This window comes from Centruroides sculpturatus, unplaced genomic scaffold, assembly GCF_000671375.1.
Source record: "Centruroides sculpturatus isolate CEXI.00-Female unplaced genomic scaffold, Cexi_2.0 scaffold1070, whole genome shotgun sequence".
NCBI lineage: Eukaryota > Metazoa > Arthropoda > Arachnida > Scorpiones > Buthidae > Centruroides > Centruroides sculpturatus.
In genome coordinates this window covers 230,045-247,026 of record NW_019386008.1, presented here as the reverse complement: position 1 = coordinate 247,026, position 16,982 = coordinate 230,045, and the positions used below count along the sequence as shown (strand labels likewise).

General features: G+C 33.4%; 1 protein-coding gene across 1 annotated transcript in view; it reads left to right on the top strand.

The window, feature by feature from the left end:
- Positions 1-16,982, top strand: part of LOC111613094 (zinc finger MIZ domain-containing protein 1-like) — a 53,485-nt gene that overhangs the window by 12,812 nt on the left and 23,691 nt on the right. Inside the window, exons 5-6 of the mRNA XM_023354414.1 lie at positions 1,660-1,773; positions 5,286-5,391. Coding sequence (XP_023210182.1) covers positions 1,660-1,773; positions 5,286-5,391 — 220 coding nt within the window. The remainder of the gene's footprint in view (positions 1-1,659; positions 1,774-5,285; positions 5,392-16,982) is intronic.

Here is a 16,982-nt window from a genome sequence, read left to right as displayed (position 1 = left end):
GCTGCTGTCCAGAGGAACTGATGCAGCCTCTTTCGGATCCAGAACTAGCGCCAGGTCATCAGCGCTTCCTTCCCCTCGCACTCATCCTCTCCTGGCTTCTATCGATCTTTCGGGATGAGTCGTATGTGTATATGTGTGTGTGTGTGCGAAAACTCGTGGCTGATCTGTTGCTGCTCTTTGCCTTTACTGACTCTATTGGAGCAAGTGACGAAATGTCGCAACATTTCTCTCTTTTCTTATCGCATTTGTCGTTTTAGTGGGAAATATAATAAAATAAAATAAACTCGAATGTAAAATTAAAGAAGTTCAAAAACTCGTTTAATCATCTAGATTGTCAGGGATGTTACAAAAGGCGTGATAAATCCAAAGATATGAATTTTATTTCTCCAACCATCTTTTTTCTATGTTATTAAAACGGAATCGAAGTTATGACAATATATTAAATGGAAGGAAAGTATTTTCGGATTCTATTCAATATAATGACAGATAGAAGTAGATGGCAGTGAAGCACAAAGAGCAGATCTGGGTCTCAAAGGAACTTCGTTTCCATCTGACATCAATGTAAGGAAATCCCTTAAGTGTCTGTCTCCTACTTGTTGACGTCCGGCTAAATAGAAATGTTGTGATTAAATAGGAGATGATCTCGATACATCCGAAATTAAATAGGGGAGAATATAATAATTAAATAATATCAATTTTAACAAGATTCCAAACCGTGTAAGACACTTTATCGATATATTATAGCGATTTGAAACATCGCTTCGACATTGCCGCGGAGCATGGTTATTGGCAGCGAGACTGATCCGAGTGTCTCAGCATACTTAATAATTTTTAAACAAATAGCATCAAATGATACTAATCAGAGGTGATAAGTGAATCCAATTCTGAGCATGATACGATGGAATCATCAGACATGGTACGAATTACATTGATTTATCTGTCTGTGTTGCAATCAGAGCCATCTGTGTCCAACATCTGCATCGATTACGTTTACTTTTCTCATTTTCCGCCTTAGAGACCGCTTGTCGTCGAGATGTCACCAGTCTTTCTCCCATTTTTTCTATAAACTCGAGATGGTACTAGTCTGATATCTCTTGATATCGGATAATTACTGATAAACATACTAAGATTATTTATTGTTAATTTCGTTAGAGACTGGTTAATTATCTTCTTCTTAAGTTGAAGAAAATATAGCAATTTAATTAAATAAATATTAAGAAGGAAAAAAGTGAAGATTTATTTTATCAGCCGATAGAAATCTTAATTTAGGAACTAGTATTTTTTCTTAAATTAAAGAAAAAAAAGAAGAAAATGAGAAAGGAAGATAAAAAAAAGGACTAAATAAATATAAATAGGAAAACTGGTGTTGTTTCTTTGTATAATTTATAAAAATCAAGTTAGAAAGAAACAAATATTTTTTGATCATGCGTAATGTTGTGGGTAAATATTTAAAAAGGCCAAAATGCCAAGTGGCATCCAATTGAAACTTTCGGAGGATTTTTCATGTATATTTTAAGAGCTAAGAACAAACTGCTCTTCGGAATGGACTCTTTCTCTCCTCAAAGATTTCCTTCTTATTTATTCATTTCTTTTTTATATATATTACAGATTTAGCAGATTTGTTTTTAATGTTAAAAATAATGTATATTATCTTTGCAGGCTTTGAGTACACCGACCGGATTCCAAAATGCAGCGAGAGAACTTCTCGAATGGTGTAGTGATAGCAGAGCATTCCAGAAGGTCTTCGAACAAAATCTTATCGGTTGTTTGACGGTAAGTTTATAAAAATTAAATAGAAGAAAGTTCTGGTATTGCTTTTGTATCGAAAACTTTGTTTGTTTATTCGGAATAGAGGAAGAGGAAAGAAGAAAGGGGGAAAAAAAAGAACAATAACGTTGACCCGCTGCGAAAAGACATTGATCCAACATCGATTCGGTGGATCTTTGCTTGTCTATTCGAATACCTTCGCGTTTCTTCCTTTCTTATCTGTTAACATAAGACAGTTAACAATTTCTGCTACTACAACATCGATTTTCTCTTTTTATATTTTTGTTTTATTTTATTTATAAAAGCGTAATATAAGCAAAATTCAATAAAGGATAAGACGGAGGAGATGCTCCGCCACCTATCGAGAAGAAACCAAACTATTTTTTTTGGCAATTCTCGAATATTTTTTGAAAGCATAAAAATATAAATGTCTACTTTTATATGTTAACTTATTTGTAGCTTCCGAAATTAACCTACCGAGGTCAAGGTTTATGTAATAAATTATTAAAATGATCACAATAAAAAGGAAAAATCTTTGAACAAGCGACAATTTGAGACTACATACAACAAAACGACCTTGAATTCCCCCCTTATTCCATTGCAAGGCAGAGAGGTTTGTGTGGGGGTGACCGCTCTTAAGAACAAGAAGAAGAAAAAAAAAAAACTTCCGCTGGTCCGACCAACCAGACTCGAGTTAACCTGTCTCCCTTGCCAAGGTTCAGCCAGGGTCATCTCAGGCCTAAGGCTGCGATCCGAGGCACGCAACTCTCCCGACAGGATGTTGGAGGTAGTCACCTGTGACATAATTAGACTGGGTGAGTTGCCTTAGATATCGCCTCTTCGATACTACTTCAAAAAATGGAGGCCCCGTATCAATTCTAACATATATAAAACTTACGATTGAATTTTCTTTATTACATTCCGACATTAATCGAGAAAATTATCATCGACTCTTTAACGAGATGCTTGGCATTGCGGCGGCATATTTGAAACCAGTCATGGTTAAAGATGACTTTTGATACAGTAAAACAAAAGAGGGAACGTATACCTTCTTGTAATACCGAAGATTTTCTGTATAAGAAAATTAAGAAAGTAAGATTAACACGGAGAAGATGTAGTGAAAGTACAGCAGATGCTTCACCTCACGTTTTTATCCGCAGCCAGACTCAAATTCCTGGCGTTATTACGAGATACAAAAACTATTAGCGGAAAAGGCAGAAGTGTAGAACCTGTTAACTGCTACGATGCATTTCGATACTGCGCAATAACTAATGACTTTGTACTATTCTGTATTGCAAAATCTCTAGAGATTTCTCCTGGCTAAGGTTAAATATAACCTTTTGTATCGATCGCCTTACGTAAGGTGGGTATCTATCATCACGCACTCTGTCGGCCGAATCTGGAATCACGACCTGTCATCGATTCGAGCGGAACAGATTGGAATCTTTGAAGTGAAGTTATTATCGATAACTCAACAGTTCCGATAAACTCCATCTGATTTTTGTATACGCTAACTTCTTTTTAATCGGATTTATTAAGCGCATCAATCGTTGTATCGTCTTTTACTCGCATTTTTTGCGGTTACAGTTTACAAATTCTATAGGCTACGTATTAAACCAGTGGAAAAAAAAGTTATCATTTAAGAGTTTTTTTCCCTAACTTTAGATTCTCAACTCCAACATTGAGCCAATAAATGGATATAGACAAAAGTTTTCCAATTTCTAAGTCGAACTGTATATATAGCAGCTAACTGTAATACTGTTTGTGATAGTGTCACGAACGATATTAAAGTTTAGCAGAATATATATCTACTATTTTCTACTATCGAACTATATAATATTGCAGTTAGCAGCTTAGACTATAAAAAAAAGAAAATTTCTCTTAACCTTTCTACTATTAGACCCTAAATTAAAACATTCCCAACAAAATAGAATATAAGGGCATATTATTTATGTCTAAGGACATTAAAAACTATTGATAGTAATTATATTTAATTATAATTAGATAACTGGGCATAATAGATTATATACAAATAGTAGCATATATCCTGTATTAAACTGTAACGGGCAGTCGTCATTAGATATTGGATTGTGGCGAAATGCAACATTTGGTACTGTACATTGGAGGGGGTTAGCAGGTAGAGGCAGGTAGCAATTACTGCATTCTGAGGTACAGTAGGGTAGCAATAACAAAGTTAGCAGTGGGCTTATATATGAGAACTTGTTATATGACAATAGCCTCATATTACTTTTATTTTCGTCTACATACTATGCGATTTTATTGTTGTTTTCTACTTATTCTCAACTTCAAGTTGACTAATATTACTAAAATAAATAGATTTTAATAGAAAAATGGGAAATTAATAGAGCAGATACTTAGTAATCATTACAGGAACCAATAGGGTTATAATAACAATATAATTATTAAGAACTAGGTTGGGTAATGATAACAATATTATATATTAAGGAGAACTAGTCGGCTGATAGTAATAATATTAGAATAGCATCTGTAATATCACAGAAGCATGCTTGAGAATTTGATTGGCATAACTAATATTAATTAGCGACATAAAATTAATAAGGATATGCTTATACAATAGATCGTATCAGTTACAGTATGTAGGGTAAACTTAAAATAATGCAATTAGAATTATACCTGCCAGCTATTTGGACGACGACAATGATATTGTAGTTAACGCCATCGTGATTAGTGGCATATCACAGTAACATTAAATCAATGCATAGAAGGGTTCATTAAAATAGCAATTAACAATGTCACACGTTGCTTATACCTATTTCGGGAAATTGTAGGGTAGCAATAACAATAATACATTTAGGAGCATGTCGAGGGAGATCGCACGCAAGTTAACAACGTTGCATACAAGAATTTCTGTAGTTGCACGAACGTATCGTTATCAGATACGATTTAATACTACGATTCTTATTAATTCTCTAATAGAAGTAGCTTATAATGGAAGCCTATTTATCATCCACGGCGTGTATATCATAAGCTTCTAGGGATGTATCATTTAGAGGAAGTATAAACTCCAGCTAACTTTTACAACACAAATTATGAAGAAATATAAATTCAGTTTTACTTAAATTGCATCGTTTTATAGTGGTTATAACTAACTTTAACTCTTAGAGATTAAAAACTGTAGTTTTACACTTGTACTACATCAAATGCACTAAACTCTTATGTTGAGTCCGTGACATGTCGATGACGTCACGACAACCAATCCTGAGCTACCTCAACTTGCATCAACTGTTATAACCCACACGGCAGAGGGAAAGTGTATGATTTTATTATTCCCTATCTCAATTTCATGAATGTTTTAGGAAGGGAAAAAAAGCTAGACACGTCTATAGTAAGATGGAAGTAGAACCGAAACGTGTTCGCTTGCGCTTATATATACTGATATAATATTTTTTTATATATTTCGTTTTACGGGTCTCGTGAGCTATAATACCACAGAAAGTACATTATACGCGTTTAAAAAATCATTAAAATATTTTCAGGTGGTCAGCCAGGTTGCTGTGCAGCAGGGGTATGATTTGGATCTGGGTTATCGTTTATTGGCAGTCTGTGCAGCACAGAGGGACAAGTTTTCACCGAAATCTGCAGGTAAGGTTTTACAATTTACAGACTTTTTTTTTTCTCTTTTTTTCTTTCCTGGGAGATCGTAGTTAAGCTAAGGACCTCACACCTTTCGACCACTCCTACCTAAGAAGTGTTGCTTCTTATCTGATGTCCTCTTTTCTCACCGACAACCACTCATTACAATAAATCAGCACAAGAAACATTAATTACTACTCCCAGTATTACTCGGGTCCTTCGTCAATTAATCACACGCTATGTGATGGGACTTTATTTAATTTCGTCTTTGGTAACTGTACAACGCTTCCATACCTGTAATCACACAGTTTAAGTGAGCAAATAACCTTCGGCAAGAACCTCAAGAAATTTTAACTTAGTTCTCAGGTTTCAGGATTTCGATCCGCGCCATTTTTTTTTTATCTTTTTTTTTTGAACTTCTATTCTTTGCAGAATTAATAAAGTTTCTTTTGAAAAATTTATAAACTAGACTGACTGTTCTATATATTTAATTTTAACTACAGTATTTTTACTAGAGCGGTAGAGATAGAGCTTCCAGATTGGGAGTTTTCTCCAAAGCAGAGAATTATTTAAACAAAAGATTTCAATGCAGATTTCTTATAAACATAGAAAGAAAACTACAAATTTTTAAAATATAATTAAGAAAAATTATTAAATATTACATATAATTATTAAAGTGTAAGCTTTTTATATAAATATGTTGTTTATATCTTTAAAGTATTGATAATTAATGGAAAAATATAATTAAAATAAAATTTTTTTTAAATGCTTCAGTGCTATTTTTAAGGGAAAAAGTTTAAGAAACGACTAATTAAATTTATTGTATACAATAAATACGCTTTAAAAATGATAATTATTAATAAAAATTTATCATAAATATAAGAAGTTTTTATAAATAAAAATTTTTCAAAATTTATTTTAAATAAGAAATTAACATGAATATTTAGAGAAATTTAAAATCTATTTTGTTTTAAACAATAATATTTAATAAAGAAACTTTCTACAACTGAGAAAAAAGAAAAAAACTATTTTTCACAATAAAAAACTAAAATCAAAAACCCATTAATTAAACATTTTTTTAATACGTATTTTTTGATCGCGTTTTCAAAATAACTGTTATTACCGAGAAAAAAATAAGGAAAATTCTTAATAATTTTGGGGAATTTTTCAGGAAGATTTCAAAATCAGGAAAAATTTCTATGGTCTAGAAGAGCGACTAAAGAAATATAATTGATTCTTGCTCGAATTTTTGAAAGTCGCGGTATTATGTTAAGATCTATAACACAAGAAAGAACAATTGTTTTTTTTTTTTTAATTTTGAATTGTTCTTCGTTAATATATCTTTTACGGATTAATAACAATAGAAAACATGAATTGAAAATTGTTTTTTTTTTCCTGGCTTTACATTTAGTTTTAATTCACCAGCAATGCCTTTATTGAAATATTATAAAGTATATTTATAAAATGACATGTATATTTTATACATTAATCAAATGCCAAGAATATAAATATAGTTCTATAATTAATAAAGATATTTTTTGTATTGTAACTATTATTTCTTATATTTTTCTATATAAATTCTACACGTGAAGTAGTGTTTTGCTTTACTGTATCATACAGTATAATAAATAAATAACTTACATTATCACTGAAAAAAATATACTCTTTAAATAATAATAATAATAATAATAATAAGAGTAATTAAATTCGCATCGATTTCTGGTACATTTATACTATTTTTAGCCAATAAAAATTCCATTTTTTCGAATTAAAAGTATAATTTAAAGAGAAAATTTTAATCTTTATTGATGAGGAATGAAAATAGCATTTTTTTAAAATAGAAAATAAAATTTTCGAAGAAATTTTATTTAAAAAAAGAAAAAAGAAAAGAAAAAATAGAAATAAATAAATAAAAATTTAAGTTTTAAAAATCGATTTAGATTCTAGATAAGAAGAAAAAGGTAAGTGTTTTTATAATTATTTTTAAAAATTAATTTAAAATTTAATGTAGTTTATGTTTTTAATTTGGTTTATTTATCGGTAAGTACATTAATGATTTTTGAATAGAAGAAAGAATATGCATGATCGAAGACTAATAATAATAATTTTCATGGATTAAATATATCCTTATCGATTGTAATAAAGCGCTTTAAGTCGCTTTAATTCTTTACTAGTACGATACCATTTTTGGCAGGCGTATCCTCAACAAATTTTCAGAAATATAATTTTCATTCTTATCTACGATATGTCTACCTTATGGATGGTCACAGAGCAAAAACAATTTCTGTTTTTTAGATTCCGGCATCGTATGGTGATGTTGGCAATCTGCCATTCGGTCGCCTCTACTTAAGTAAGCATCTTATGACACTTAAAGCACTTTCTTATAAATCAGAATGGATATAATCGGTTGTCTTTCTCTCTTCCTGATTTTTTCTCTTTCTTTTTTTTCTTTTTAAACTAGCGACGCGAGTTGAGAATTTTCCTTGTTTATTGCCAAGAATATTTTGCAGTTTCTACATGATTATTTGTATATTTTTCTTCCATTTCTTGTGTATTTTTTTAAATGTAACTTACAGGGAAAAAATGAAAAGAAATAAATTTTTTTGAGTTAGTTAATTTGTAGCCTGCATCATTTTTAAAAGTGTATTTTATACCATGTCGTGTCTTCTTTATATTCCAAGAGATATAATTCTTTTTGATATTATCTTTTATCCGAAATAATCTTGATTGATGGATGATTGACATGCTATTCTACTCGACAATAATGGATCACATCTTCCATTTTGATCATTTTTCCATTCTTTCTGATTAAATTATAAAGGTAGGGAGAAAAAAAAAGATTCTACGGTTCGTTTAACCTTATATTATTAAAGATTAAAAGAGGATTTCTTATTATTTATTAATGATTTTATAAATTAAATCGCTTAAGTTACATATTATGTGTTTTATATTTATTATTATTATACAGTTCGAAAAATAGTAATTATCGACTTTCAACGAACACAGAATCTTATTTAAAGGGATAAATAANTATATATATATAATTTTTAAATCGGTCGATTTAAACAAATTAAATCGTATCGATGGGAGCGAAGAAACCGAGATTACAAACTATCATAAAGTGAGTATTAAGAAGACGGTGCGGAAACAATCTCTACAGTAAAGCATAAAAATAATCTAGATTGTAATAATGATGCTGCGGTCTTTCTCCATTGTTAACATGCTCGACACCTTTCTACTCCGTCAGACAGACAAACCGGCAGCTTACTTGAGGTATATTCATGCCATTGTCATCCCGATCCCCGACAGCGCCGCTTCGCTCCATATTGCTCAGCATAGCCAGTTAATCTAGCCACAACAGCAAGGAGATAATGAAGTTAGCTACTGTAGATTCCGTTGCCTTGACAACAACAAACTTCTCTGCCAGTTAACCTCTGCCTTTTGTAATCGCCAGTGATTGATGATGCACTGCTTCCAACACCTACACCTATATAAACACGAGCTCTCACTTAAATAGTGTTAACCGCTCGTACCCGGGCATTTGCAGGAAATATATCCGCTATGTACACATCGGTTTAGTGGCATCTCGACTGCCTTTTTTCTTTCTTTGCTTCTTCCAAATCGCTAACAGATGGAGTCATTAAAGAAAAAAATTCTTACTAGAATACAATCGATTTACTCGATTTATCAAGCACGATATAAATCTGATACGAACCTATTAGTTTGTTTGCATTTAGACTTTTGTCCTTTCATATTATCGTTGGTTACAGGAGATGGTCGTCAATCTCCTCCAGGAAACAGAACGGATACGAATGAAAGTGTATCGAGATTTTAAATTGTATTAAAAGTGTTTTTGAGCCTTAAAGGATACAGAAATATAGAATATTTTCAATACAAAATTTCTTACGATATCTTTAAAAGATGGCTTCAGAATCTTTTCTACTCTAAACGATGCTAAAATGCAAATTATTGGAGTAAAGAAGCGAAAGGATGAGACTTTTAAAATCGAAATTTAATAGTTTACATTTTGTAAAAGGAGCATTCTATTAATTTTATGTAAAACATAACTTGTAACAGAATTTTCTTGTAGAAAACTTCATGTTTAAAAAATGTAAAACTACAATTTTGACCTTTAGATTACATTTTCAACGTTTTAAAATATGTAATTTGAGTTATAATATACGAGGATTTGATTTAAATTGTTTACTACAAATGTAAAAAAAATTTAACAAATAAAAACCAATAATTTAATTTTGAGGCATATTAGAGTTTGAAATTCAATCTTAAACGATGCTAAAAGCTTACTTTTTTTGGATTTAGAAAGCTGTAAAAACTCGTGAAAATTTGATCTTAAATTATGCAGTCGCTCAAACTCTAGAGTATATCTTTAATCTTGTAAATACATATTGTTGAGTCTTCGGAGCTTTAAACATACTCCAATGATCCTTTCAAAAGGGTAGAAAGCACTTCAGCTCTTAAGACTTAACGCATTTCGAGATGTAAAAGATCTCACATTTTGAGTAGCTGAAGACGAGTAAATTGATGCTCTTCAGCCTCTCGCAATCCTTAAGAGGCTCAAGAGAGAACCCAAGTTATAATGAAACTGCAATTTAAAATTATCTAAAATCAAATGGAAATAGTATTAATAATGATTTTATCTGGATTTATTCCTTAATTATATCGCAATCGTAATAAACGGTAGTGGAGTATAGCGGCTTTGCACAGTTTATGAATTGCAAATCGCTAACTTTATTACTTAGAAGGGATTAACCTTCGTAAATGATGTTATCGCCAGATCTGTTTCCAATATCGATCGAGATTTGCATCATCATTTAAAACAGCAATAGTTTGTAAACTTCTCACCAACTAGGATCTCTCCAAGCCTTACTCTAGCCACCATTTTTTTTCTTTTGCGTTGATTAACCTCTAACACGACAGTTCCTAGCAAATTTGCCAAAGGAGACGAGCAGTTTTTAAGCGTATTTTTTAATTAAAAATAGTTAAAAGTGGAAGCGCAACGTCTAATATTTTCGAGTGAGAGGGTTTTTTTTGTCTAAAAAACGTCTGATGGAGTAAAAGCAGAGGGGAAAAAAGGCAAAATAAGGTTTGGCCGGATCGATGTCAACTCGGAGCGTGTTGGGTGCTGTCTTCCCCATCCAGTAACAAATGGGTTATATCTGCCACTGTTTGGTTGATGTTGCGTCAGTCCGAATGGCTGCAAAAACGCAAACGAATAGTTTTTGCTGTGTATAAGTAAACAATCAAATAGAAAACCATTTAAAATCGTAGAAAATATTACCGTTATGCGATAAAAATCGAACGTTTGACCGAGCTTTCTTCGTCCGGCACGTAAGCAACAAGCACTTATTGGTAGATTCGGCCACTCCCAATCGTCTAACCGCCAATAGTAAAAGAGGTGACACGGCAAAATTCATCGGGGCAAGTAAAATTACAGGTTTAACAGAGTAAAAATCAATTAACGAGCAGGTAGCAGGTTTAATGACACACCTCTAATAATATGACCGATTGACAACGAGTGCATCGGCTTAATCACTGTCTCAACACTTCATTAACGTGTTTTGGCCCTTATCTAATCGAATTAGCAAATAAATTTTTGCCTCTTGACCATCTCCACTGTGAAAATTTTGCTTATTCACCTTTCTCCCCCCCTTTCTTCTTTATTGTTATATATCGACAAAGAGCGATCTGGTAGTTTAAATAAATTCAGCTTTGAAATGCAAACGAATCCAAGTTATTTTTTATGCAAATGGGATAGGCAGGAGTTACCCTTTAAGAAAAAAAAAGTGTATTAGGTAAAAGTGCAGAAAAGCATCCGTGGGGCATCGTGTTATGTACAGATGTCGTTCTACCAAAAATCGATACATAGTTGACGTCTGGCAAGCTGTCCTTTAAGTAGTCTGTTGTGAAATCTGCGGTTTTGGCATCTTTGCTTTTTCCTTCTCTCTCTCTCTCTCTCTCTCTCTCTCTCTCTCTCTCTCTCTTTCGTTCTCTCTTTCCCTCGTTCTCTCTCTTTTTTCTTTCTCTCCATCCGCCCGGTGTGTGTGTGTGTGTGTGTGTGTGTGTGTGTGTGTGTGTGTGTGTGTGTGTGTGTGTGTGTGGAGACAGGATTAGGTATTTGTGTGCCATTCGCTTGGTCCCAAAGATGCCCGGTTGCTATAGCGACGGTTGTGCCATCTGTTCTAGTGTGGTAATCGAAGGGTGTATTCTGTATTCTGCACTAGGATGTTGCCTTCCGTGTAAACTTATCTGGGCATGCTCACTGTTCCTTTACTTGTTCTTTTCCGGACATGTGCATTTCTTTAGCTTGGTTGATGGTCTCGTGCATCTTTATATCTCCGCACTAAAAAAGGTATTCGAAGAGTTCGAAAATCGACGGGAATTAATTCATAAAAAAATTTCTCGTCTATTGTTCGGCCGAATTGACTGTGTTTCTTAACGAACTTGCTTACCATAGTTAAAATTTCTGGAATATATGATAAAAGAGTTTTTAAAAATGACGTTAAAGTCTTTATAAATATCGAATCGGTTGGATCCATGATGTTTCTGTGGCTAAACCACCAATCGATCCGTGGCACAACACACAAACAGACACGAAAGAGAGAGAGGAGACTGCATACCAGGTTTGAATACGATATGAAGTGAACAAAATGTCTTGAAAAGGAAAGAAGTCATTTTATATGAATTATGTATCGAGGAAAAACCAAAGTTTAGATAATGCTGCTTATGACAAATTGGCCGAAAGAGCAGAAAAAAAGAGAGAAAGGAGACAAAATGGGGTCGAGGGGTTGGACATCAGAAACCGATCATTGGGTCCTGCTAGTGATAAATAATAGGAATTTGGATGGATAAAATGTGTAATCAACAAGAGAACGAACATTCCGATATAGATGTTTAAGAAGCACTTTAATGTATGTGTATACAATAGCCGTACAGTATCTATAGTAAAAGTGGAAAGTTAGAACATTTTACTAATACTCGGATGAAGTAAGGTAGGTGCAGATGGTCTTCTTATAACTTTCCCCCTTTTTTTTCCTCCCTGTTGCTCGAAAGAGATAAAAGCCGTTATTGAGTAAACTGTCACCAAATCAAGCTTTCTGCGAGTTAATTGAAGTAATTATAGGGTTTAAGAACTCTTTAAGTAGCCTACTGCCAATTGTGGAAAAGTTGCAGGATGCGCGTAGATGAATAAATTAACGTTGTTTCTTAGCTAGTTATAGGTTATATGAGGATAAACTACTAAAAAATTTAAATCATTTCAAATGTATAATTTTGGTACAATCCCAATCGGCGAAGACAAAGGAAACTCATTGGGGTTGATATCTAGAAAAAGTTTCAATCCATCTTCTACAACAACATTAATTGGTCGAGACATTGGGAATATGTTAGACAAATACGTTTGTATCTAAACCCGCGGTAAGGGGCACCAACATTGTTATTAAGCTCGGTGGTGCGGCGGCAGAGGGGTAATTATTAGATTGAGTGTCGACCTGACTCACGCCAGTTTCGATCGCTAGAAAAGGGAGACTGCAGGGGAGAGTGTCGCCTTCTGAATCATCTTCGACGCACGTGGGCGGCTTTCGGTAGAAAAGAGCTGCTTTTTTCCACCTATCTACTTTACCTCCCCCCTCAACGTGGTGACAAAGCAACATCTGCCGCTTGGTTGAGTCTAAAAGAGTATCTATTAGTGTATCACCGATAGTCAATAATGTGGGAGGGAGCTCGATTCTGTTATGTCAACACGCGACTGTGTACAAATTTTCTAGATTTTATCTTCGTCCCGACCGGTGAATAAAGGGGCAACAGGTTCCGTCTTCGAAAAATTACTATTTTTATATTCACCGCATAAACGTTTGGCGATCGTAAAGGTAGTCTATAGAGTGGGAGCTGTTTTACATCGCGTAGCAACGCTAAAACGATTTTAGATGTTTTATAATTAGCGTGACAGAAGGATCGACACTCGTTTCGAGCCTCTGTAAAGTCGTAACTAAACCGAGTGGGGTTCAAATTTCGCTTTTACTACCCACTAATTATCTCAGCACTCTAGGAATGTAAAGGAGATAAACTGCTAAATTAATTTGGCAAATAGGGAATAGAAGACCCTAAAGACCTGTACCGTGTATCTATCTGGTCGTCAGAGGAAGTAATGCTGCAGAACCCGACTTCGATAAACTCCGTCAGCAGTTTTTTTCTCGATTCAATCCGAGATGACCTTTTGCCATTTATTTTATTGCAATAGATACGGAAAAAAGGGGAAGATGCTATATAGGTTAGATATAGACCGTGCCATAGAAGTACTTTTATCTTTGTGGTTTGGTCAGATGGAAGAGATTGGAGAATTCTACCGGAAAAGATAGATCTTTGATAAAAATCCACATCGGCAGCCATTGAGATGATGGAATCGAGAATTAATAGGATTGGTCGTTATTCCATGATGGAAACATTCCCGTTGTTGATTGGAAACTGTTGAATAACTTCAAATGATTTAAATTAAGTGCTTCACTCGCGAGTACAAACCAGAGATTTCTCTTTCCTATAGTTCATTTGTTATTAAAGGAGATACATTAATTTTATAAATTAGTTTATATCCGTTCGAGTGGTGGTAGATTGTTTAACCTTTACCGGTCTCATCCCTTAAGGGTTCTGCGCTGGAAGAGGCTCTTCGATAGGGGAAAAGAAGGAAAAAAAACCTCTTTTCCAATCTTATTGCGCCGCCTCGGAATGTAGCAATCCGTCTCTGCTCTGTTGTGGCGCAGTAGATTGTGGGAAGATATTCAGCTGTTTCCCTTTTGGCCTGATTGACCAGAAATACCACCCATATTTCCTTCGTACAAGTATATAGTCCTATCCCATTATTTTTAGCACCACCTTCCTCGGAGGTGTAATTTGTTTGGTGAAGTATAGGAATATTCCGCCTGGGTTATTACCACTGATTAAACAGAAATGGTCGCTTGATGGAAGCTTTGCTTAATTATCAATGCCATTCGGTTAGATTAAACGGGTTATTTTGCTTTATTGAGGGGAATTTTAACTGGTTCCCTCTCCTATTTCTCTTAAGGAATACTTTTTAAAAACCGTTTCTGTTTCGTGATGAATAGAGAATGATAAGATCGGGAAAATGTAATTTCTCCAGTTCAATATGTAAAATATCGCTTTGCAAATCTGCTTTTGACCTCTTTAAACTATCATCTGGCACGAGTTATTTGTCATCGGAGTACTATGGAGGCTCCTTTAAGTTCATTTAAAGGGATCTAAGATTATAATGGTTAAATCGGGATCATATGGAGACGAGAAAATTAAATTTCGAACAAATTTATTACAGGCGAGAGCATTTAGAGGGCCGCGTAATAATCCGAGGGTGAAGTTAAATTTCCGAAACCATTCAGCAATTAGGCAAAGTTAAAGTTTGGGAAAATACCATCGTAGTTTATCCTTTGCCTTCGAAAGCGATGAGGAACAGCAATAGTGATATCACGTAGACGAGGCGGAGGCTGTAAATCAGCATTAGTCTGCTGACCTCTCTCCCATGTATCACAACATAACAATTAACCAGTAGCTAAGCCGTTTGGAGACCGGGAGCAACTGTCGTGTAGTCACGTGATGTCAACATCATCCACTTGCTAATCAGTTAGTTAGACGCTATATATATCATCAACTTTTCATAATGACCGGACGCACAGGCCACTCTATGCATCTTCATTAAATAAGTTAGACGTGCGACATAATCCCTTCGCTCAAATTGGTAGACTCGAGCATACCGAGGATTACAACGACAGAATGCTAATCTACACTAGCAAAGTGTTTGTTTAGATTGGATTATATATTTTAACTTCCCTCGCATAATATCCGATTTTTACCGTTGTTTCTGTAAGCAATTTTTAATTAATGGATTCCGTGGCTGACTCGAATTCTAAATACAAATACCAGGAAGATAACGCCTATCATATTCCTCATATTGATGTATTCACTTTACACTATAATTATTCTACTATTTTTCACTGTTGCTATTTCCTCATCTTACCCAAACGCCCATTTGCTGATGCGCTTTCCGATTGGAGGGAGGTGCAAAAGAAAAAGAACTTTCCTACATCATCTATCCTTCGATATCAATCATATTAAGATGGCCGCTGATATCACCTTTATTTTATTAATTCCTATTTGCCACCCCTGGTTATTACAGGCGTGAAGTTCGTCCCTCGAATGAAGTGATTTCCTCTTAAATCTCTTCCTCGTATTATTTGACAAATTGTTGCTGGACGTGACGTGCCTCTTGCTACTGGCTCAAAAATAGAAATTTTCTAAATCGATTTTAATGAGAAAAATATTCAATTTTTGTTTACGTTTAGTCTTTGTTTAAAACTTGATAATATATAAAACCAAACGAATATTTTAACCAAGATTAGTTTACAGGTGATAAAGGTTAATCTGCGATAAAATTTAATCTTTCCAAGGTTATTTCAACCTGGATTAACTTTATCCAGAATGACTTACTCCGGTTAACAGTTTATTAAAGCTTAAAAATTAAGGCAGGATCCATTTTAATAATTATCATATCTTGTTATATTAAACAATATATGTACAGTATATATACACGAGTGTGTGATATGTATATACAAATGTAAAATCCATATTTTTTAATTTTAAAATCTTTGATGTAAACCGAATATTATTAAACGGTATGTGGTAAATGGGGAGACAAAATCTTTTCTTCGGAAAGTTTTATTTTCTTTGTTGCTTTTCACCTTATTGAAATGCAAATCAGTCGAGAATTGAGAAGGAGATGATGAAATTTTAATGAAGATGATGGTCGATTTTTCGTATTTGTTTAGAATCTGTTTTATTCGCTACAAATTCTGTAATAAGTTCTAGAAAATCGACAAAAGTCGATCCAGAGAAGTGCTCGTGACCAATTAGAAACATTAGTGAATCCGTATCTGATCAACTTTGTTTTTTGCTTTATCTTAACTACTTTATGAAGCCTATAAGAAGCACACCCGTTTATTTAACAATTATAACATTGTAAATACGATAATCTATCACCTAAACATTTATATTCATAACCTTTATTTAAATATAACCAAGAGCTTATCATTAAAAGAAGTTGAGTATACTCAATGTTCAAATAAATAGAATCTCTATTAAGGAATAGAGTTTTAACTGTGATTAGTCCTATACAGCTAAACTTTTACTATAAAATATATGCCAAATATTCATTTTACTATGCAAATTAAGCATATAGAACTATTTTAAGTATAGGCTATAGCATTTGTGTTATAATTTTCGGCAATAAACATTATTATTAGTAGAATATATATTGAATACATTTTACAATAACAGTAAACTATGTAAATATGTGCATAATATATACATATACAGTATATATATAATATTACGTAGGTTATATTATAACTAGATTTATTATTATTATCTATGTTATGTAAAGTAGAACTTATATTAGCATTATCATATAATTGTATGCGTATTTATAGATAAGAGTATGCAAAATTTGTACAATAAATAGACTCCAATAGAATCTTGTTGGGATTTACTATTAATATAGCAATAATGCTATACCACACACA